Raw genomic sequence first — 25,106 nt, 5'->3', positions numbered from 1 at the left:
TGTTCAAGGCAACTTTGGAGTGCAGGTTCACAGCTCCTTGAAAGTGGAGTCACAGGTAGATAGGATAGTGAAGAAAGCAATTGGTATGCTTGCCTTTATTGGTCAGAGTATTGAGTACAGAAGATGGGAGGTCATGTTGTGGCTGTGCAGTACATTGGTTAGGCCACTTTTGGAATATTTCGTGCAATTCTGGCCTCCCTCCTATTGGAAGGAAGTTGTTAAACTTAAAAGGGTTCAGAAAAATTTACAAGGACGTTACCAGGGTTGGAGGATTTGAGTTACAGGGAGAGGCTGAATAGGCTGGGGCTGTTTTCCCTGAAACAACCTGTTACAGGTTTATAAAATCATGAGGGACATGGATTGGGTAAGTAGACAAGGTCTTTTCCCTGAGGTGGGTGAGTCCAGGCATAGGTTTAGGGTGAAGGGCAACATTTAAAGGAGACCTAAGGAGCAACTTTTTCACACAGGCGATGGTGCATGCAGAGAATAATCTGCCAGAGGAAGTGGTGGAGGCTGGTACAATTACAACATTTAATAGGCATCTGGATAGGTATATGAATAGGAAGGGTTTGAAGTGATATGGGCCAATTACTGGCAAATGGGACTAGATTAGGTTTGGATATCTGGTCAGCATGGATGAGTTGGACCGAAGGGTCTGTTTCTGTGCTGTACATCTCTATGACTTTGACATAACAAAAAATTCAGCTGACCATTCATTTCATTGTTGTTTGCAGGACTTGCTATGAACAAATTAATTACTAAACTTCAAAAGCAATCACACTCAAAATGACTCCATTGCCTGGGAAGAACTTTGTGATGTGAATGATGTTATGATGATGTTGGTGTACTGTACCTTTAAGAGAGTTAAAAGCTAGCAGTAACAGCACCAAGTGTTCTCAATAAGATACAACGTAACATGTGGTCCAGCTACTGGGGTAGCTAGGATAGCTGATTGCCTGGAGACAAAACCAGATTTGAATTAGGCCAATCAGTTTAAATTATGCCCCCCAAAAAATACCAAATTCCAATCCAGTTTGAATTGAGTATATTTACAATCTTGAAATCCAATGACACATCCGATGCTTTGGGGGCATAAGACCAGGAAAAATGGAACAGTTGGGGGGAGAACTGCCAAGCCACCAACTGCCTGAAAAATAGTTCTCTTAAAGGTACCTTTATCAAGGTACCTTTACCTGTGAAGCAGACTCGCCAAGAAGAAAAGAAGACCGGAATACAGAGAAGAACTGAAAGCTGCCTGATTTTGAGACAAGAAGGTTTTATTGGACTAGTATTGTAGAGGGGGAAGATAAAAGATAGGATGGAGGAAGGAGTTGTAAATAGTTGTTAGTTAATTATTCTCTGTTATACGTTAAGAAATAAAGTTGTTAATTTTTCTTTTTCTAGTTCTTGGCCTATTGAATTTTCACAAATTACTGCATGGGATGCATCTTTTCTGTGTTGCTCGGTTAAAATAAGCAGGAGAGTTTACCCCGTGTCGTAACAGTTTGGGAGCTTGTCGTTGGGATTTGAACTGGTTTTGACAGATTTGAATAGATTTGGGGGTACAAAAAATTCCAGCAGATTTAAACACTTGCAGGTTGGTGTCCTAGATCTTGAAATAAAGGTCCTAGGGAGTGTTGCTGTTCAAGGCAACTTTGGAGTGCAGGTTCACAGCTTCTTGAAAGTGGAGTCACAGGTAGATAGGATAGTGAAGAAAGCAATTGGTATGCTTTCCTTTATTGGTCAGAGTATTGAGTACAGAAGATGGGAGGTCATGTTGTGGCTGTGCAGTACATTGGTTAGGCCACTTTTGGAATATTTCGTGCAATTCTGGCCTCCCTCCTATTGGAAGGAAGTTGTTAAACTTGAAAGGGTTCAGAAAAATTTACAAGGACGTTACCAGGGTTGGAGGATTTGAGTTACAGGGAGAGGCTGAATAGGCTGGGGCTGTTTTCCCTGAAACAACCTGTTACAGGTTTATAAAATCATGAGGGACATGGATTGGGTAAGTAGACAAGGTCTTTTCCCTGAGGTGGGTGAGTCCAGGCATAGGTTTAGGGTGAAGGGCAACATTTAAAGGAGACCTAAGGAGCAACTTTTTCACACAGGCGATGGTGCATGCAGAGAATAATCTGCCAGAGGAAGTGGTGGAGGCTGGTACAATTACAACATTTAATAGGCATCTGGATAGGTATATGAATAGGAAGGGTTTGGAGGGATATGGGCCAATTACTGGCAAATGGGACTAGATTAGGTTTGGTTATCTGGTCAGCATGGATGAGTTGGACCGAAGGGTCTGTTTCTGTCTCTATGACTTTGACATAACAAAAAATTCAGCTGACCATTCATTTCATTGTTGTTTGCAGGACTTGCTATGAACAAATTAATTACTAAACTTCAAAAGCAATCACACTCAAAATGACTCCATTGCCTGGGAAGAACTTTGTGATGTGAATGATGTTATGATGATGTTGGTGTACTGTACCTTTAAGAGAGTTAAAAGCTAGCAGTAACAGCACCAAGTGTTCTCAATAAGATACAACGTAACATGTGGTCCAGCTACTGGGGTAGCTAGGATAGCTGATTGCCTGGAGACAAAACCAGATTTGAATTAGGCCAATCAGTTTAAATTATGCCCCCCAAAAAATACCAAATTCCAATCCAGTTTGAATTGAGTATATTTACAATCTTGAAATCCAATGACACATCCGATGCTTTGGGGGCATAAGACCAGGAAAAATGGAACAGTTGGGGGGAGAACTGCCAAGCCACCAACTGCCTGAAAAATAGCTCTCTTAAAGGTACCTTTATCAAGGTACCTTTACCTGTGAAGCAGACTCGCCAAGAAGAAAAGAAGACCGGAATACAGAGAAGAACTGAAAGCTGCCTGATTTTGAGACAAGAAGGTTTTATTGGACTAGTATTGTAGAGGGGGAAGATAAAAGATAGGATGGAGGAAGGAGTTGTAAATAGTTGTTAGTTAATTATTCTCTGTTATACGTTAAGAAATAAAGTTGTTAATTTTTCTTTTTCTAGTTCTTGGCCTATTGAATTTTCACAAATTACTGCATGGGATGCATCTTTTCTGTGTTGCTCGGTTAAAATAAGCAGGAGAGTTTACCCCGTGTCGTAACAGTTTGGGAGCTTGTCGTTGGGATTTGAACTGGTTTTGACAGATTTGAATAGATTTGGGGGTACAAAAAATTCCAGCAGATTTAAACACTAGCAGGTTGGTGTCCTAGATCTTGAAATAAAGTGTAGGTGAGACAATTTGTTTAATTTTGGTGACTTATGATTGATTAAATTAAAAGTGAGAGAAATGGCTCTTAAAATTGCTAAAGAGTTTCGGGGATTTGAAGATGGTTCTCAATATTGCCAAGAAAGTTTTGAAGGAAAGAAAAAGGCCATACTTTTAGAATTAGCAATTAAGTTAGTTTTGGATTTAACCAAGGACAAAAGTAAAGCTGAAATTGTAAAGCAGTTACTCAAACACTTAGGTGTGTTAGAGAAACAGACAAGTGCAGTCAAAGTAGAAAAACTTCAATTACAATTGAGAAAAATTGAGTTAGAGGATAAACAGAGAGAGAGAGAGAGATTCTTAGCTGAGCAAAGAGTGAGAGAAGGAAGGGAGAGAGAAAGAGAGAGCAAAGAGAGAGAGAGGAAAAAGAGAGGGAAAGTTCTTGGTTGAATAAAAAAATACTTGAGAAGTTGCGACTTAGTTAGCAAAGTCAAGTTAACAGGATGGAAATTAAAATAGAAGGTAGTGATATATATAAATATGTCAAACCTCTGCCACATTTTGATGAGAAAGATGAAACCTTCTTTATTTCATTTGAAAAATCAGCTAGGCAGATGGAGTAGTCTGAGGATTTATGGGTAAAGCTAGCTCAGACTAAACTGGTAGGGAGAGCTAGTGAGGTATTTGCCTCACTGTCAGATGAGGTTTCAAGAGATTACTAAGAGGATAAACAGGCTATTTTAAATGCTTATGAATTGGTACCAGAAGCATGTAGACAGTGGTTCAGAAACACAAAGAAGGAACCAGGCCAGACTTATGTTGATTTTGAAAGAATTAAACATAGTCATTTTGATTGATGGGTGCGCGCCTTGAAAATAGATAAGACCTTTGAGGCTCTAAGAGACATTATTCTGCTGGAGGAGTTTAAAAACTCACTTCCAGAGATAGTGAGAATTCACATGGATGAACAGAAAGTTCTGGAAGTGAGAAGGGCAGCAGAATTAGCAGATGAATACATGTTGGTACATAAGACAAGCTTCTGGTCAGAATTTCATCCTGCGAGGGATAGAAGTTAGGAGAAGGGGAGATCCTACACTACTAAACTAAGAGTGGAGAGCACTGGTAAGGTTTTACCACAGGATAAAACAGAAGCCCTAGAGGTGGAAAGGAGGTGAGAGGCTTCAGGTGTTTCCACCGTGATAAAGTGGGACACGTAAAGTCACAATGCTGGTCATTAAAGAAAGGCACTCTCGGAAGTGTTATGGGTAGCACATGAACTACCTGTAGGAGGTCATCTAGGGGTACAAAAGATTCAGGCTAAGGTACAAGAACATTTTTATTGGCTGGAATGCACAAGGATGTGGTTAACTTTTGCCGTACATGTCATTCATGCAAAATAGTAGGTAAGCCACAGGCAGTAATAAACCCAGCCCCTTTGTTGCCAATTCCCGCATTTGAGAAATCTTTCAGGTGGATTATAATTGACTGTGTAGTCCCCTCCAGAGAACTAAAAGTGGAAACCAGTACTTGTTATCCAAAATGGACGTGTTTACCAGATTTCTGGAGTCAATTCAATTACAGAGTATCAAGGCAAAAAGGGGTAGTAGAGGAGTCAGTAGCTTTCTTCACACACTATGGGCTGCCCAGAGAGATTCAGTCAGACCAAGGTGAAATTTTACTGCTCGGCTGTTTAAGGATGTTATGGATAGCTCAGGTATACAGCACTTTAAATCCAGTGTGCATCATTCTGAATCCGAGGGAGCTTTAGAAAGGTGTCATCAGACCTTGAAGACTATGTTGAGAGCATACTGTCAGAATTACCTGAATGATTGTGATAAATATATCACATATGTATTGTTTGACATTAGAGATGCCCCAAATGAATCTACTCAGTTCACTGACTATGAGTTAATATTCGGTCATGAAGTGAGAGGCCCTTTTAAATTAATTACACTTATCTACTAGTACTGTAGAGGGGGAAGGTAAAAGATAGGTTAGAGGAAGGAATTGTAAATAATTGTTACTTAGTTGTTCTCTGTTATACTTTAAGAAATAAAGTTCCTACCTTTGTTTTAACTAGTTCTTGGCCTATCGAATTTTCACAGATTACTGCACGGGATAAATCTTTTCTGTGTTGCTGAGTTAAAATAAGCAGAGGGGTTTACCCCATGTCGTAACAATGACACTACGGAAATGCAAGTATGTCTTACACAAAATTAGCTGATTCCATTCAGATGATTCGAGACCGCCTACTTTGGGCAGTAACTGTTGATTGAAGGAAAAGGAAAAGTGAAGACTCAGTTTAGTGAAGTTAGATCATGAGATTCAGGGGGAGCTTGCCAATCGGATATAAAATTGGCTCAATGGCAGGAGATACTGATGCTGGAGGATTGTTTTTCGAACTGGAGGCTTGTTACCAGTGGTGTTCCACAGAGATCTGTACTGCATCCACTTTTGTTTGTCACTTACATAAATGATTTAGATGAAGATATAGGAGGCATATTTAATAGGTTTGTGGATGACACCAAAGGTGCTGGTAGAGTGGATGGTGAAGTAGGTGATCTTAGATTACAAAGAGATCTTGATCAGATGGGTCAATGAGCCGAGGAGTGGCAGATAGAGATTAATTTGGATAAATAAAAGGTATTGCATTTGGTAAAACAAACAAGGACAGGACTTCTAAAATTAAAACTAGTGCCTTCGGTAATGTTGTAGAACAGAGACCGAAGGGTTCAGGGATATAATTCTTTGAAGTTTATATCATATGTAATAGGGTGGTTAAGAAGGTGTTTAGCACACTTGCCCTCATTGCTCAGACCTTTGACTACCTGTATAGGAGTTGGGACATCACGTTAAGGTTGTACCGGACATTGTACAAGTCTCTTCTGGAATACTGTGTCCAATTCTGGTCACTTTGTTACAGGAAGGATGTCATTGAACTAGAGAAGGTTCAGAAGAGATTTAGCAGGATGCTTCTGGGAATGGAGGGCTGAGTTATAAGGAAAGGCTCGGTAACCTGGAACGTTTTCACTGGAATGTGGGAGGTTAAGGGATGACCTGAGAGAGGTTTGTAAAAACCATGGGTATAGATAAAGTAAATGGTGGGTGTCTTTTTCCTAGGGTGGATAATTTCAAGACTAGGGGCTGTATTTTTAAGATGAGGGGCATTTTTTTTAACATAGAGTGTGGTTCATATGTGGAATGAACCTCCTGAGGTGATGCATGTGGGCACAGTTACAACGTTTAAAAGACATGAATGTTTGGAGAGACATGGGCCAAGCGCAGGCAGGTGGGACTAGTTGGGTTTGAGATTATAGTTGACATGGACAGGTTGAACCCAAGGGTCTGTTTTCTGTGTTGTATGACTCTATGACTCCAAAGCTGCTTGGCAGAAGTTGAGAGGCCTAAGAGAGCAACCCCTTTTTTAAACATATACTTCAAAGACTCAAACATTTCGGTTTCTCAGTTTAAAATAAATAATACCCCATTTATTGCAAAATTCATAGAATATGCTCAGTACAGAAAAAAAATCAATTCACCGCATATATTTGGATTCATGTCATGCATAAAAGGATAGGTCCAAAACCAGAAACCTATTATCTGAGAAAGGTTAGAAAGGCACAATTAACCAACACTGGATAATACACAAAACAGATAGGCGAATAACAAGTCCAAAGGGACACGTTAGCTAGTACAAAATAGGCCACAATAATAGTCTTTTGAAAATCTGGGCACTTAGCAGGTTACACCATCTCACTGTTATCCTGATCGTTTTTAAAAAAGCTGGTTTATGTACAGGAATTAATATTTCAGATTTCAGTATGACTTTTTTTGTTCCAGCTGCAAAGATCTAGAGTTCTAATTATTTTAAAAGACCTCTTCTAAAATTTCACACAGTGATTAACAAAAATCTAATTGCAACGTACAGAAGAATATTAAATGAGACTTTAGAGGTGTGTATAACAGCTGTGAAGAGAGACTAAATAGGCTGGTGTTGTTTTCCTTAAACAGAGAAGGATGAAGAGGGACTGGATTGAGGTGTCTCAAATTATGAGTTGCATAAACAGGGTAGATGGGAAGAATCATTTACGCTTATCAGACAGATCAAAAAGGAGCACAGATTTAAGGTAAATGTCAGGAGGTCTATCAGGGCTTAACGGAGAAAAGATTCACCGAAAGGTTGATGGATATCCAGAACTCACTGCCTGAAAGGGTTGCACAGACAGGAACCTTCACACCATTGTAGGTGATCACTTGAAAAGCTGTAACATAAAAGGCCTAGGTACAAGTGCTGGAAAACGAAACTCGAGTAGATAGGTGAATGATGATCTAGCAAGTCATCGATTCAGACTATTGTACCAAGGAAAGAGGCATGAAAGTGATGGGTCAAAGGACTTTTTTTCCTTGTTGCAAGACTCCATGACTTCCTCAGAGTTGTTGGACACATTGTTGAGATTTGCATCGACTGGAACAAGCATGTCTTTAATTGCTATTTTTAACATAGCATGTATTTAACCCAGCACACATGGCAGAATATGGGTTATATAGGAATTGAAGATAAGTGTGAGTTGCACTGACTGACGTAAAAACAATGACTGCAGATGCTGGAAACCAGAATCTGGATTAGTGGTGCTGGAAGAGCACAGCAGTTCAGGCAGCATCCAAGGAGCTTCAAAATCGACATTTCGGGCAAAAGCCCTGCTCTAATCAACAGCCACTGTCAGATCATTAATATGGCTGTAATAGTTATTTGCATGCCCTAGAGCATGGCACTTTCTTTGTACAGTATATGCTTGTTTAGCCACATTGTTCCCTGGCCAAAATCTGTGTTTCAGGTTTACTGCAGAGATCCAATGCAAGCTGGAAGTACAGCACTTCATTTTCCACTTGGGTACTCTACAGCCTTCTGCACTCAATAATTAATTTAACAATTTTAGGGATTGAGGCACCTTCCTCACACATTTCCCCCATCCCCTCACACCAGGCCTTGATATTACATGGTCTGCTATCACACACAATCTATTATTAGCCACTAACTGTCTCCATTAGCTATTCATTCTCCCAGGTTGATTGTTATCCTCCCCTTTGTCTCTCTTTGGGCTCTATCTCCACCTATCATTTACTCCTTACCCCCTCCCCCCACCCTATCTTCTGCATAAAAACCAACTTTATCCTAGGTATCATCAGTTCTGAGGAAGGGTCGCTGGACCCAAAATGTTAACTCTGATTTCTCTCCACAGATGTTACCAGACCTACTAAGCTTTTCCAACAACTTTTGTTTTTGTGTTCAATTTCCAGCATCTGTAGTTTTTTCAGTTTTTTTTTAGAAACAAAATGCTTAGCATTTTAGAAATGGTAGGTTGAAGGAGATTGACTTAGTCTCTGCTGGTTGAGAGTAATTTGTCTCTTGTGGAAATGTATCACTTAAGTTAACACACAAAGGCTGAGTAAGGAGCTAAAAACTTAAAAGAATAGTTTAATAAATATTTGTGCTTCTATTTTGTAAATGAAACGGAAGGACCTAAAAACACTGCTGAGTTGAAATTTCAGACACAAGCTAGTCCTATTTGGAAAACGAGCTAAATCAACTGCAGGAAATTTCAACAAATAATTGCACACAATTAAGAAACAGTTCATTGTGAACTTCCACCAGAATATATTCCATTTCAGTCAGATCAAAGACAAGTTTAATGAGCCCACACATTGACATCTCTCATTGAAAAGGTCACCAAACTGACTCCAGGCCATCCAGTTTCCCACAAAGTGCAGCCAAGGCAACAGCTTCACTTACACTCCAGGATTTACTCAGAATCAGGCCTAGTTTCAATTCCATTTTGGAATTCAAGGTGCTGACAGTCCAACAGTTCCACCCCAGAATCAGGAGGGAGGGTTGGTGAAATATGACCCTCCAGCAATTCTGGAAATATTCATCACGAATGTTCAACCATAGATGGTTCAAATTCTCTGTACTTGCCCACTCAAGACAAAAGAAAATCAGTTCTTGTCTTGCCCTGTATCAAAGGATGGGGCTCAGACTGACGAACATTAATTACTTAACAAAGTGCAACCAAAGAAAGGCTGTTGATGGAATGGAATGGCTGTTGTTGAATGAAGAATGGACTTGTTGATGCATGATGTGAAAATAAACATTAGTTTAGACAAGTTGGGGTTCATTGAGACACTGATGTTATATGCTGATGAATATCAATTATTTAACAATTACACCGTGTTTGGAGAAGGTGAGAAGCTCAGAAAATTAAAGGGATGCTTTCCTACCGAGAATACTGCTGATGTTGCTAAAGCATAAAATAGAGTATAACAATTGCAACCGGCAAATGTACACTGGATATTAGTTACAAAAACAGAAATACACAGTTATTATACCAGACCATTGGTACACCTAACACATCAACCAGCCACCTTTGTACATACATGAAGGCAGGTCACCACAAGCACTTCAGAGATGAGTGCATTTGGCAACTCTGATACAGACAGCTTATTGTTTTTAGCAGGTTTGTAAATGATGTTAGAAAGATATGTTTGAGGATTTCAAAGAGATTGTTTTGGAGCTCAGTATTTAAGATAATGTTTACATTTGAATTTGAGCTCTACTCCTTAAAATGATTTACACAAGATTGAGAAATAGCAAAGTCTTTCTTTTGCTAATGTGGGGGAATTGTAATCATGTAGAGTGAAGTGATTTTTTTGATGTGTCTTTTCTTCTCAATAGAAATCAAGAGGTTTCAAAGGGGCATTTCTAGCATTCACCATCACACATCCTCATTTTCACTGTTACTTCAAGTCTGCCAAAGAGAGGCCGATTTTGTTACTGTAATTATTCTATGTCCCCACCTATTCCTCTTTCACCCCCTTTCCTTTCATAAGAGTGATCATTAAGGCTGAACAATCATCAAGCAGAAACTGTACCAACAGGATTGTGTGTGTGAACGATGTATATTGTGATGCAGCAATTCAAAGCTTGACTGTATTCGAGTCACTGTACTGTATCCTGGAACAACACCCGGTTAACCCCATCGCATGAGAAGCCCCCTTACAATCCCTCATTCTGAAATACCCATACAGGATCTGATACATGATATGAATATATGATACATGATATGTGCAGGCAAGATATTCTATAGTCTGTACTCAAAAACAAATAAACTGACAATTGCTTTATTTAAGATGAACTAAAATTGAAATGTAAGCAAGTAAATGTAAGAAATTAATTAATTTCCTATTCGTCTTTTAGGAAATGTCATCAAGATTAATACTATGTATCCCTCACTTAAAGGGTCACAAAGCAAGTGAATAGTTTGAGTGGGATCCTCTCAGTAGTTCCACTGGCCTCACACGTAGTTCCTTGCAGTAGAAGGAGCACCTTGTGCTCGTGGGTAGGCATTCTTTGAGTAGGATCCCCCAGTACCTTTGGAGCACGAGCAGCACAGAAAGGCTCCACCGAGTAGACAGAGGGTAGCAGCAGCCCATCCTATGAACAGAGCTTGGCCAAACTCAAACCTGAAAAGGAAAGAGAAGTGAGATCAATATTTTGATACATTTAGCCTCTGATCAAACCACAGCCAAAGGTCCCTGAGAACTTTCCATGTTTGCTCTTAACCAATATTTGTAAGGTCTGCATGAAACAATGGATTTCTCCTTTGAAGATTGGTTTATTAGAGTCATAGAGATGTACAACACGGAAACAGACCCTTCGGTCCAACTCGTCCATGCCGACCAGATACCCTAAGTTAATCTATTCCCATTTGCCAGCACTTGGCCCACATCCCTCTAAACCCATATGCCCATCCAGATACCCTTTAAATGTATTTTTACCAGCCTCCACCAATAACTCTGGCAGCTCATTCCATACATGCACCAACTTCTGCATGAAAAAGTTGCCCCCGGGTCCCTTTTAAATCTTGTCCCTCTCACCCTAAATCTATGCCCTCTAGTTCTGGACTTCCCCACCCCAGGGAAAATACCTTGTCTTTTTACCCTATCCATGTCTCTCATGATTTTATAAACTTCTATAACATGGTTAAACAATGCTCAATTTTAAAATGTTTGTTGGGTTTTAATTTTGTTTTATAGGTTCTCCCAAAACTTCGGACTTAATTCAATTCAATATTCCAAGCTACAAGGTACACCAGTAATCAGTTTATTCAGAGACCTTTGTTTGTGGATTTCATTGGCATTCACTACAGAAAAGGTCTGAATTTTAAAAGTTTGCAACAATATAGATCATCCTCCAACAATCAAAGTGGAATTCAGACACACAGTAGAAAATTGGGATAGAAAGGATTGGATGTGAGAAAGTGAGCATATGAGTGAAGCCTTCAATGTTGAAGAGTTTGATCATCCACTTAGCAATTCTGCTTGAAGAACTGCAGAAATACTCAGTGAAACATCCATCCTGGCCTCCTCCAGACATCCCCAGCATCAGAGATTCTAGTTTTTTAGCCAATGTGATTCACTCCACATGATATCAAGAAACAACTGGAGGCAGCAGTTACTGCATACACTATGGGCTCTGACAACATTCTGGCAATATCACTGAAGACATGTACTCCAAAACCAACTGCACCCCTAGGGAAGCTGTTCTAGTACACCTCAACACTGGTATCTACTCAACAATGTAGAAAATTGTCCAGGTATGACCTGTACACAAAAAGCAGGACAAATACAACCAGGTCATTATCATCCTGTCAGTCTACTCTCAATTGTCAGCAAAATAATGGACAGTGTCCATCAACAGTGCTTTCAAACAGCATCTGCTTAGCAACAAAAACAGGGTCCTGAAATGTTAACTCTGATTTCTTTCCACAGATGTTACCAAACCTGCTGAACTTTTCCAGCAATTTCTGTTTTTGTTTTTGATTTGTAGCATCCGCAGCTCTTTCAGTTTTTATTTAGCACTTGCTAAACTGACTTGCTCATTGGTGTCCAGTTTGGGTTCCACCAGGGGCACTCAGCTCCTGATCTCATTACAGCCTTGGCTCAAACATGGACAAAACAGCTGAAATTCAGAAGTGAGGTGAGAGTGACTTGACATTGAGGCAGCACTTGCCTGACTGGGGCATCAAGGAGTTCTAGTGAAACTTGAGTCAACATAAATTGGAAGACAGCTCTCTGCTGATTGGAAACTGGCACAAAGGAAGGTGGTTTTGGTTGTTTGAGGTTGGCCAACTCAACTCCAGGACATCTCTGCAGGAGTTCTTTAGCATAGTGCCCCAGACCCACCGATCTTTGGCTGCTTTAGTAATGACCCTGCCTCCATCATAGGATCAAAATTGGGGATGTTCACTGAGGATTGCAGAATGCTTATCATTTGTGAGTCCTCAGATACTGAAGCAGTCAATGTCTAAATGCAGGAAGACCTAGAAAATATGCAGATTTGGGCTGACAAATGTCAAGTAACATTCATGCCATACAGTGCAAGGCAATGACTATCTCCAACAAAAAGAGAATCTAACCATCCCAGAATTACCTATTTTGAACAGTTAACACAAAAGAATTTTTGAAGTCAACAATTTGCATTTATTCAACATTTAGTCTTTCTAGATCATTCTCAGAATGCAGAAATCCCTACCTTGTACAGAATTTATTTCCCAATCCTAATTGCCCTTAAGAAGGTTCTGGTGAGCTGCCTTATTTATCTGTTGCAGTTTTTGTGATGTAGGTACAGCCACCACTGCTATTAGGGAGGGACACCAGGATTTTGACACTGAAGGAAGGGTGATATATTTTCAAGTTAGGATGGTGAGTGACATGCAAGGAAGGTTGCACATAGTGATTTTCCCATTAATCTGCTGTCCTTGCCCTTTTGGATAACAGTAGTTATAGGATTTGGAAGGTGCTGTGTAAGGAGCCTTGGTGAATTTCTGCAGTTTATCTTATAGATGGCACATCCTGCTGCTACTGAGTTTCATTGGTAGAGAAAACAAATGCTTAAGGTGATGGTTGGGATACCAATCAAGTGAATTCTTTTGTCCTGGATTGTGTCAAGCTTCTTGAGTGTTGTTGAAGCTGCACTCAGAGGCAGTTTGGATCAGGTGAGTTACATACTGCAGGATTCGTAGCATCTTACCTGCTCTTATATAGTCACAGTTAATAATATGGCTGGTCCAATTCAGGTTCTGGGCAATGGTAACATCAAGGATGTTGGTTTAGGGGGATTTTGTGATGAAAATGTCATTGAATGTCAAGAGGCAATGGTTAGATTCTCTCTTGATGGAGACGGTTCATTGTTAAACACTTACATTTCTAAACAGTTATCAATCCATGTCTGGTTGTTAGCCAGGTCATTCTGCATGTGGACACAGACGGTTCTAGTAGCTGAGAAGTCGCAAACAGCGATGAGTATTGTGCTCAGTATTGAAAATTCTCACTCCTGACTTTACGACAGGTCATTAATGAAGCAGTTAGGCCAAGGACACTACCCTGAGGAACTCCTGCAGAAATGTCCTGGAACTGAAATGACTGTCCTCCAGCAATCACTACCACCTTCGCTTGTGGAGAGAGTTTGCCTCAAATTCAGTTGGCTTTACTTTTGTTCACGCTCCTTGATCTTTTGTCCATGTTTGTGGCACACTTATCTCAGAGTCAAAGGTTTGGTTTTCAGCACTTTATTTCCACACGTAAGTCCACAAAATGTATTGTGTCTATAACCTTCATTTCATTCCTTACATGGTCCATTGCTTTACCACTCCCATGAAGCCACGATCCTTATTGTATTCACCACATACACAAACAATCCTACATCTGTGTAGAGTTCAACATGAGCTAATGCCCATTCATCACTCCCAGCCCCTCAGGTCCCAACAAGTGTTAGCCCAAAAGCTCATTTGCTTAATCGATTCTCTGTGTTTTTTAAAGTTAACAGATATCCTGGAGGAGTTGGAAAACATCTGTCGTGCTCATCTCATATTAATATACAATTAAATGAAGTGAATTGGAAAGCCAGCTTTGTGGTGACAAGATTGCTTTTGCACTTTAAATTCAAAATGCTACTGCAACACAATAAATATTACAGTTATTTATGATCCATGCATTGGATGAATGGCCTTATGATACTATAGTTATGATATCCTCCCTGCTGATAGGGAGGATATCAAGTAATAGTGACAAGAGACTCCGCAAATGGATATAGCCAGATTAAATGAGTATGTAAAAACAATGGTAGGTGAAAATTATATGGGAAAACGTTTACATTCTGGTAAAATAAGTGCTTGATATTTGGTAAATGGAGAGAGATTGGAGAGCGTTGCCATACAGAAGGATATAGGTGTCCTTATACATTGATCATAGAAAGATAACCGGCAGATACAACAAATAGCTAAGGCAGCACATGGAATATCAGCCTTTATCACAAGGAAACTCAAAGCTTTTTATTCTCCTATTCATTATTTTTGGTTAGCTTTTAGAATTTAGAATCCTTACAATGTGGAAACAGGCCATTTGGCCCAACAAGTCCACACTAACCCTCCAGAGTATTCCACCCAGATTCATTCCTCTACCCTATTAACGCACCTAGCCTACACATCCCTGAACACTATGAGCAATTTAGCACGGCTAATTCACCCAAACTGCACATCTTTGGACTGTGGGAGGAAACTGGAGCACCCAAAGGAAACACACGAAGACACTGGGAGAATATACATACTCCACACAGACAATTGCCCGAGGCTGGAATCAAATGTGGGTCCCTGGCACTGTGAGACAGCAATGCTAACCACTGAGCCATCGTGCTGCCGACCTTTGTCACAAATCCCACTTTAGTTTTGGATTCAGAAAAGATTCACCAGAGTGGCTTTCAAAAAAGGCACTTTACAGTGCTTCCTGCAATGGGAACTCCACTTGCCTGGATAGAATGAAGGAGCTGGGATTATCTACCATTTAAGGCAGGTTTGACAGGAGGTTTGGTCATGTGTTCAAAACCTTGAGGGGTCTGGACAGAGTGAATAGGGAGAAACTGTTCTCATTGATGGGAGGATCAAGAGCCAGACATTGTAGATTTAAGGGAGTTAGCAAAAAGGTAACAAGAGGAGTAACATTTTTTACACACTGAATGGTTAAGAACTGGAATGAACAATTTGTGAGTAAAAGTGGGAAATGGCACTCAGTAAACCACATTTGCAGAGACAGTAGACTGAATGGCCTCCATCTAGACTGAATCTTTCTGTGATATAGACAGCTCAGTTCAGGTTAGGATTGATATTAGGGTTTAGTGTTGGCAACACATATCTGTGGATTATAACAATGTGAAAACTAAAGACTTGGCCTATTCCTGGATTACCAGTTATTATTCATGCAACTTTTTGGAATGCAAAAATCAAGAGTTCAAAAGAACTGGGTATTTTCTGCATTTTTTTGATAAGCTAAGTGGCTTTAAGAGAAAATTGTTTTAGAAGAGTGATGAGAGAATGCTTAATAGCTTAAAATTGCTAGACAAACAAACTGAGTATTTGAAGAGGCCAAGTGTAGCCTTGCAACAGTCTCTGCATTTTGCTTTCTATTTTGCTAGACGTGAGAACTGTTTAATTGTGGAAGTAATCCAGAGTCTCAAACTAATGTTGTGGGGTTATGAGTTCAAACGCCATCATGGTAGATGGTCAAATTTGACTTCAATGAAAATCTGCAATTGCAAGTTAACCTAATGGTGACCATGTATCCATTATCAATACACTGGCTCACTAAAAATCCTTTAGGGAAGGAATTGTTTTTATTCATCGTGGGATGTAGGCATTACTACATTTATTGCCAGTTCCTACTTGCGTTGAAGAAGGTGATGCTGGGCTGCCTTATTGAACCTGCTGTGGGTTGACCAATAATGCTGTTAGGATTTTGACCCAGTGAAAGTGAAGGAATGCTGATATATTTCCAAGTCAGAATGGTAAGCGGCTTGGAGGAGAACTTGCAGGTGCTCCCATGTATCTGTTTCTCCTTCTCCTTCTAGATGGAAGTGCTTCTAGATTTCGAAGGTACTGTCTAAGCATTTTTGGTGAATTCCTGAAGTGCATCTTGTAGATAGCACAGATTGCTGTTACTGAGTATCAGCGTGACCTACTCTAGTAGTGACTGAGCTTATGTGGTAATTCCAGTTGTCTAATTTTCCATTCATTATTTCTCTGGGTAGAGCTCTGTCATCTCATTCCATTTGTTTATTAATATACATGGATTTGGCATTAAGGGGACAAATTTTAACTCTACATAGTAGCTTCATTGATAATCAGTTTAACATAGAAACACATCTATGTTTTAAACCTTTCAAACAAGGTTATTTTACGGGGGAAACTTGATGAAAGGTTTGTTTCTTTTTAAGCACAGTAATTAAGAGAAACAAATTGGCTGTTTTAGTGATTAAAATAAAATCAAATATTTTGGTAGAACTCAGAGTGGTGGAACTTAATTTCCAGTGCACTCCTTGCCACAGACTTGTAACAAGAGGGAGTAAGTGAAAAGAAAGCAGAGAATACGGAAGAAATTCTTTTCAATATTGAATGTAATAACAGCATATATGAATCATACCCTTACAGCTAGCAATGCTTACGGGATTAATTTGGGCCCTCATACTTCACTTCACCCCCACGCATATTTGCAAACACACACAAACATTCACTCTTCAAAGAATGTTTCCTGCTTTGCTCCATCTTGTACAAACCATTAACCTATGAGCAGATGTGAGCCCAAGTGAAAATCAGCCCTTGCACATTCACAAAACAACCAAAAATGTTTCAGCATAAAAGTTTACCTTATCCAGACATTAAATCTGAATGCTATCTGCTGTGGCGACACAGTACAGCTGAATAGGCATTAGCACACATTTTACAACTCCAGCTCCTTTAAAACCATGTCAATAGTTCAAAATTGACTATAGCAAAGTTCATAATAATTCCCAGTAGCACAGCCTCCACTTGCTGAACTGCATAAATCACCAATTATTTTTGCTGATGTGCAGGAATTACATAAGATAAATGTATCCAGGTCTAGCTTAATTCCACATTCCTTTGGGTGCCTTCAAGTGAAAAGCAATTAGCAAATCATGACCAAACGAAAACACTGCAGATGCTGGAAATCTGAAGTCTGACATGAATACTGAAAACACTAGAGAAATTCAGCAGGTCTATTAGCAACTGTGGAGAGAGAAACAGAATTGATGTTTCAAGTCCAACACGGCTCTTCTTTAGCCCCTCTGTTCTCTCTTCACAGATGCTGCCGATGGTTTCCAAAGCTTGCTGTTCATATTAAATGTGTGGTTGTACTGTAGTTTGTGAGTCACAGAAACCCCTCCACAGTGGAGGAACTGAGACATTTATTATTCCCCCATTAAAGAGGAAGGAAAGTCTTTGAGATTGGAAAGAGAAAGAGGAAGGGCCTTGCGCCAAAAGAATAAATCCAAACTCATGTGATGCAACTGCAAAAGTGGTGGTTTTGATACACAAGGTGAAATTGATCTGTGCCAGTTTCATACAGCAGACAGATGGGGATCATTGTTAGACACTGCACTCAATTTCCCATTGACTTTAATGAAAATAGATTCACTTCTGATTCACTAATCAGCTAATTTTCTGTCACTACCATGGATTAAGTCTTTCCCCTAGCGTATCTCAGATCAAAAGTGAACTATTTCAATAAATGATGCTTTGGGAAGGTGCAGAGAGAAACAGAGGTAATAAAGGAACATGTTGTTTGATATGATCTGTTAGACTTTGGGACCTACGTCCTACTTACCAGGCAATGAAACCCATATACCACATTACTCATTTATGTGACAGGCACATCATATTTTTGGCTTGATGGCAGCATCCTGTTAGTGGCAGGAGTGGCATTCTGCAGATTGGGTAGTTAATCACACAAATATTGAAAACAGGAGGACTTATCCATTACAAATAGAAAGTACATATCCACACATGTATCTTTTCAACTGAACAACAACTTGGGGAATAGCTAATATATAGTGCATTCCACATGACAATGAAACAAAAATAGAGATTGCTGGAAAAGCTCAGCAGGTCTGGCAGCATTTGTGAAGAAAATTCAGAGTTAACATTTCGGGTCAAGTGACCCCTTGTGAGAACATGACAATGTCTTGGACAATCAGAGTCAATTTGCCTGGTTTGGATTCAAACTGAAGTTTGACTGTTAACTGTACCTTGCTGCAATTCCGATGATAATGATTTTTCCCAGAGCTGACTTGCAAATTCATTTTATAAAGTTTAAAATGTTATTCTCTTTGGGATCGAGCAAATTTTGTCCTGCTGGACCACAATGTAATTATTACATGACCTTCAAAATAAATCAGTCTCTTCCAAAACTGTATATTACTACTACATTTACAATTGCATCAAGACCTCCATTCCTGATGAAGGGATTTTGCCCGAAACATTGATTTTCCTGCTCCTCGGATGCTGCCTGACCTGCTGCGCTTTTCCAGCACCACTCTAATCTAAACTCTGGTTTCCAGCATCTGCAGTCCTCACTTTTGCCTCAATATTTACAATGTTTATTACACATCAAACATACAAGCCATGAGATATTTTCAAAAGTTTTAACTTCTTAGCGAAGTATGGCTCAAAGCTTGCTCTAAGGGTCGTTTCCCCATTGCACCTTTGAAAGAGATTCTCAAGTGACTCCAGTTGAACCAATTACTGGTCCTGGCAGGTTCTTGTCCCTGAAGAACTTTCAGTTCTCTCAATCAAGCTGACCTTTTTAAGGGGAGAATATAAGTGAGGAGGAAAATGAAAAAGAGAAGGAAAAGTACACAGAACATGACATTTACAAGCAATATACCGATTCCAATTCAACTTCCTCATCTCAACCACAATCGCTGGGAATTTCCTCTTATTTTGTACGTGAAAACCACAATCTAAAGTTGCTTTAACTATTGACATTCTTACAGTATTAATCCCAGAGATGCACTGAGCCTCATTAATTGTTGTTATTTTACTCAACCTCTTCAGATGTGTTATAACATACCTCCAAGGTGGTGGAATCTGAACCCAGACCTCCTAATCCAGAAGTAAGGAAACAATCACTGCACCCCTCACCTCATTTATTACGTACTCTAGCAAGGCATGACATCATCATTTTAGGTCACCAGTTTTCCGTAGGACCTAATCTGTGTAGGGGTACAGCTCTACCAAGGATGACTTATTTGAAATAGATTGTTAGAATACAATTCAAGTTGGTGCTGCACCATGGAACCAGACACTGTCCTCACTCACTGGATTGACATTTGGAAGGAGAGTAGTGTCTGATGTGCTTTCTGCAAGAGCCAGAGCCTCCATCTGCCTCAAACAATTTTCTCCCCAGTGACCAACAAAGGAGAAAGCTCCTCAACTAAACGCACAATCTTGCATTTCAAATGGAATTAAATGATCTACTATGTAATCAGCCACTTTTGGCTGGCAGGCAGACCGTGGTCCAGGAAGTAGACAATTTGTCTTTGGGTCAGAACATGGTGGGTTTAAATCCTCAAGCACATAATCTAAACTGTGACATCTGTTCTGAGAGAGTGCTACACTGTCACATTTGCCATTGCTCACATAAGATAATAAGTGAAGGTCACTCCCGCCCTCTCATTCAAAGTAGAAGATCCAATGTTATTTGAAGAGTGGGGTTGGGAGGGGGGATTGTGTGAATCTTCTGGCCTATATTCATCCAATAATCAAAACCGACAAAATTGTTATTGAAATAACTCTTCAACGGCTGGTATCCCGTCACCAAGCCACCCTTTATTTACACTTGCAGAGTCCTTGTCCTTGCTCCTGCTTCCTCAGAGTCAGCTTGCAGAATGAACAGAACTTCTGACACACCTGTTTATATCTGTCAGCCAGGGCTCCCTGATTGGATCATGTTAACAGTACCAATCAGGGAATTAATATACTGTGAAGTCCATCTAACTGACCTTGTTACAATCACTACAATTACCTCAGTAATTTGGAACATTCTGAAACAGGCTTTCCAATGGACATTTCTTTCATGCTTTATTTGGGTCCAGATAGCTTACTTACCTGTTGTTGGTTGGTGTTAAGGGGCTGTAGAACTCTCTGGTAATGTTGTTCCCATACCAGGCTGTAGCAACCAATGTTGCAAGACCTGAGAATGAGATCAAGAAACAAAGTTAGCCTTTAGCCATCTTCTGTTAAAAGAAAATACGTGCGTCAAAGTGCAAAGGAACTCGAACAGGCCTGTAACAGGTCTTAGATCTGGTCCGTTCCATGCAGTATTAACATTGGCTGACAAAAAAAATAGCAGAAATGCCCGAATTACAACAAAGATATTCCATTTATTTAGCTCAGTTAACACAGCAAAATATCCCAAAATGCTTCACAGGACTATTATCAAACAAATGCAATGTCACACCAAGTCACTACTTAAGTAATCCAGAAGCCCAGCTAACGTTCTGGAGTTAAGGCTTCAAAACCTACTTAGGAAGTGAACAACTGATCTTTGAGGAACCTATTTAGGAGATATCACAGCACAAAAATAGATGAGTAAATAGTTTTAAGTGTGGCCTTGCTGTGAGTCTGCACTAATGTGTAGAGTGGGTTCTTTCTTGATTATATGTTTTATTGAGATATGTCTCTTGATTAAAATTAAAAATATAAGCATAAGTATTTAGTTAGCCTGGAGCAGTGTTTTGTAGAGGAATACAATAGTGCTATTTTCTGGGTCTGCAGATTGGAAGAAGCTAAAATGGCCCTCAGTAGAGTGATATGCTCTTCTTGTCGGGTGTAGGAGTTAAGGGAGTGTTTATGTGTTACTGAGGATTATATCTGCAATAAATGCAGTTGATTGTGAATCCATTCAGATCGAATGGATCGGTTGGAGCAACAGTTAGAGGTAATGAGGAATTTACAATAGCAAGGGGATGTGATGGAAAGCAGTTATAGGAAGGCAAAAAAGTCACAGATACAATCATGTAGCTGGGTTAACTCCAGGAAAGGTAAGAGAGGTAGGCAGGTAGTGCAGGAGTTTTTTGAGGCTATCCTCATTTCAAACAAGTATGCTGTTTTGGAAAATGTAGGGGGTGATGGATTCTCAGTGGAATATAACACGAACAGCTAAGTTTCTGGTATTGAGACTGGCTCTAATGGAATGAAAAGTACGTCAGGTTCCAAGAGATCAATTGTGTTGGGGAACTCTCTAGTCCGAGGCACCGACAGACATTTCTGTGGTCAGCAGCGAAAATCAGAATGGTGTGCTGCCTCCCTGGTGCCAGGATCAAGGATGTCTCAGAGAGGGTGCAGAATGTTCTCAAGGGGAGAGGGGCCGGCAGGAAGTCATTGTCCACATTGGAACCAATGACATACGAAGGGAAAAGGATGAGATTCTGAAGGGAGAACATACAGAGTTAGGCAGGAATTTTAAAAGGACATCCTTGAGAGTGGTAGTATCTGGATTACTCCCGGTGCTACAAGCTAGTGAGGGTAGGAATAGGAGGATAGAGCAGTTGAATACATGGCTGAGGAACTGGTGTACAGGTGAAGGAATCACATTCTTGGATCATTGGAATCTCTTTTGGGGTAGAAGTGACCTGTATAAGAAGGACAGATTGCACCTAAATTGGAAGGGGACTAATATGCTGGCATGGAAATTTGCTAGAGCTGCTCGGGAAGATTTAAACTAGTAAGGTGGGGGGTGGGACCCAGAGAGATAGTGAGTAGAGAGATCAATCTGAGACTGGTACAGTTGAGAAAAGAAGTGAGTCAACCAGTCAGGGCAGGCAGGGACAAAGCAGAGAACAAGGTAGATAAATTAAACTCCATTTATTTCAATGCAAGGGGCTGAATAGGGAAGGCAGATGAATTCGGGGCATGGTTAAGAACATGGGACTGGGATATCATAGCAATTACAGAAACATGGCTCAGATGGACAGGACTAGCAGCTTAATGTTCCAGGAAACAAATGCTCCAGGAAGGATTGAAAGGAAGGCAAGAGAGGAGGGGGAGTGGTGTTTTTGATAAAGGATAGCATTACAGCTGTGCTGAGGGACGATATTTCCAGAAAAACATTCAGGCAAGTTATTTTGGTGGAACTGCGAAATAAGAAAGAGATGATCACCTTATTGGGATTATATTATAGACCTCCTAATAGTCAGGGGGAAATTGAGAAAAAAATTTGTAAGGAGATCTCAGTCATCTGTAAGAATAATAGGATGGTTATGGTAAGGGATTTTAACTTTTCCAAACATAGTCTGGAACTGCCATAGTGTTAAGGGTTTAGATGGAGAGGAATTTATTAAGCATGTACAAGACAATTTTCTGATTCAATATATGGATGTACCTACTAGAGAAGGCACAAAACTTGACCTACTCTTGGGAAATAAGGCGGGGCAGGTGACTGAGGTGGCAGTGGGGGAGCACTTTGGGGCCAGCGACCATAATTCTATTGGTTTTAAAACAGTGATGGAAAAGGATAGACCAGATCAAAAAGTTAAAGTTTTAAATTGGAGGAAGGCTAATTTTGATGGTACTAAGCAAGAACTTTCAAAAGCTGACTGGGGGCAGATGTTCGCAGGTAAAGGGATGGCTGGAAAATGGGAATTCTTCAGCAGTGAGAAAACGAGAGTTCAGAGACAGTATATTCCTGTTAAGGTGAAAGGAAAGGCTGGTAGGTATAGGGAATGCCGGATGACTAATGATATTGAGGGTTTAGGTTAAGAAAAAGAAGGAAGCATATGTCAGGTATAGACAGGATAGATCGAGTGAATCCTTTGAATAATATAAAGGCAATAGGAGTATACTTAAGAGGGAAATCAGGAGGGCAAAAATGGGACATGAGATAGCTTTGGCAAATAGAGTTAAGAAGAATCCAAAGGATTTTTACAAATACATTAAGGACAAAAAGCTAACCAGGGAGAGAATAGGGCCCCTCAAAGACCAAGTAAGGTGACCTTTGTCTGGTGCCGCAGGAGATGGGGGAGATACTAAACGAATATGTTGCATCAGTGTTTACCGTGGAAAAGGACATGGAAGATATAGAATGTAGAGAAATTGATGGTGACATCTTGAAAAATATTCATATTACAGAGGAGGAAGTGCTGGATGTCTTGAAACACGTAAAAGTGGATAAATCCCCAGGACCTGATCAGGTGTACCCTTGAATTCTGCGGGAAGCTACAGAAGTGATTGCTGGGCTGCTTGCTGAGATATTTGTATCATTGATGTGCCAGAAGACTGGAGGTTGGCTAACGTGGTGCCATTATTTAAGAAAAGTGATAAGTACAAGCCAGGGAACTACAGACCAGTGAACCTGATGTCGATGGTAGGCAAGTTGTTAGAGGGAATCCTGAGGGACAGGATATACATACATTTGGAAAGGCAAGGACTGGTTAGGGATAGTCAACATGGCTCTGAGCGTGGGAAATCATGTCTCACAAACATGAATGGGTTTTTTGAAGAGGTAACAAAAAGAACTGATGAGGGCAGAATAGTAGACGTGATCTATATGGACTTCTTTAAGGTGATCGGCAAGGTTTCCCTTGGGAGACTGGTTAGCAAGGTTAGATCTCAAGCAATACAGGGAGAACTAGCCATTTGGATACACAACTGGCTCAAAGGTAGAAGACAGAGGGTGGTGGTGGAGGGTTGTTTTTCAGACTGGAGGCCTGTGACCAATGGAGTGCCACAAGGATCAGTGCTGGGTCCACTCCTTTTCATCATTTATATAAATGATTGGATGTGAGCATAAATGGTATAATTAGTAAGTTTGCAGATGACACCAAAATTGGAGGTGTAGTGGACAGTGAAAAAGGTTACCTCGGATTACAACCGGATCTTGGGCCAATGGTAGATAAATGTGAGGTGCTGCATTTTGGGAAAGCAAATCAGAGCAGGACTTATACACTTAATGATAAGATCCTAGGGAGTACTGCTGAACAAAGAGACCTTGGACTGCGATGGAATACTCCCTGCTTGCTTTGATGAGTATCATTCCAACAATATTCAAGAAACTTGACAGGATCCATGCCCGCTTGTTTGGCATCACTTCTGCAAACATTCATTTTCTGCACTACCGATGGTCATTAGCAGCAGTATGTACCTTCTACAAGATGCACTGCAGAAATTCATCAAAGCTCCTTAGACAGCACTTTCCAAAGCCTGAAATACTAGGAGGAGAAGAACAGCAGATACACAGTAATTCTCCTCTAAGCCATATATCCTCATGATTTGAAAATGCATCACTGTTCCTTGAGAACCACTCGATCAAAACCCTGATGGCATTATGAGTCTACATTAATTGGATTGAAGTAGTTCAAAACTGCAGCTCACAACCACCTTGTCAAGGCCAACTGGGGATGGGCAAAAAAGTTTTGGCCTTGTTATTGGCATCCACACTGCCTGAATGAATAAACAATGTAGCTTTTGCCCATGCAACAATTTACACACCCTTTGAAAAGGTTCATCCTCATCCACATCCAAAAATGGTGGTGCCAGCATGGTAGGCTGTGAGAGGATTCCTGAGCCCATATGTTCCGGGCCTGCCGCATCCTCCTCTAGTTTCAATTCTTCACAAGATTTACAACATAATTCACTGACTAGAAATGAAAGACAGCCATGACCATAAAACTGTAAAGATTCAGTCCACTCCTCATACTTCAACTCAGATCTACTGAGCATTCCATGGGACTGACTGCACACATAGACGTCTGTAGTCACTGCAAAATCGAAAACCACCCTCAGAATCTCTCAAGTCCTTTCTTGATTCAGTCAAGTCCAAGTCACAAAGCAGGATAACACTTTCTTTCTTCAGTTTGTAACTACCTGGACTTAGCTATTCAATTTCATCCACTCTAGTCATATAGGGAATTGGTTAGATCAATTGGTTGGACAGCTGGCATGTGATACCAGCAGCACAGGTTCAA

At 40.2% G+C, this 25,106-nt stretch overlaps 1 protein-coding gene across 2 annotated transcripts in view; it reads right to left on the bottom strand.

Moving 5' to 3' along the window:
• Positions 1-6,704: 6,704 nt before the first annotated feature.
• LOC122556098 (claudin-1-like) overlaps positions 6,705-25,106 on the bottom strand; it is a 45,297-nt gene continuing 26,895 nt past the window's right edge. For both annotated transcript variants that reach the window (XM_043702559.2, XM_087993412.1), the window contains 2 exons: positions 20,251-20,335; positions 6,705-10,756 (listed from right to left, as the gene is read on the bottom strand). In XM_043702559.2, coding sequence (XP_043558494.1) covers positions 10,588-10,756; positions 20,251-20,335 — 254 coding nt within the window. In that variant the 3' untranslated portion in view covers positions 6,705-10,587. The remainder of the gene's footprint in view (positions 10,757-20,250; positions 20,336-25,106) is intronic.

Source organism: Chiloscyllium plagiosum, unplaced genomic scaffold (genome assembly GCF_037043375.1).
Source record: "Chiloscyllium plagiosum isolate Xiang-an unplaced genomic scaffold, Cpla_swu_hap1 HiC_scaffold_13, whole genome shotgun sequence".
Lineage (NCBI taxonomy): Eukaryota > Metazoa > Chordata > Chondrichthyes > Orectolobiformes > Hemiscylliidae > Chiloscyllium > Chiloscyllium plagiosum.
The sequence above is the reverse complement of the archived record's forward strand: the minus strand, read 5'-3'. Positions and strand labels throughout refer to the sequence as shown.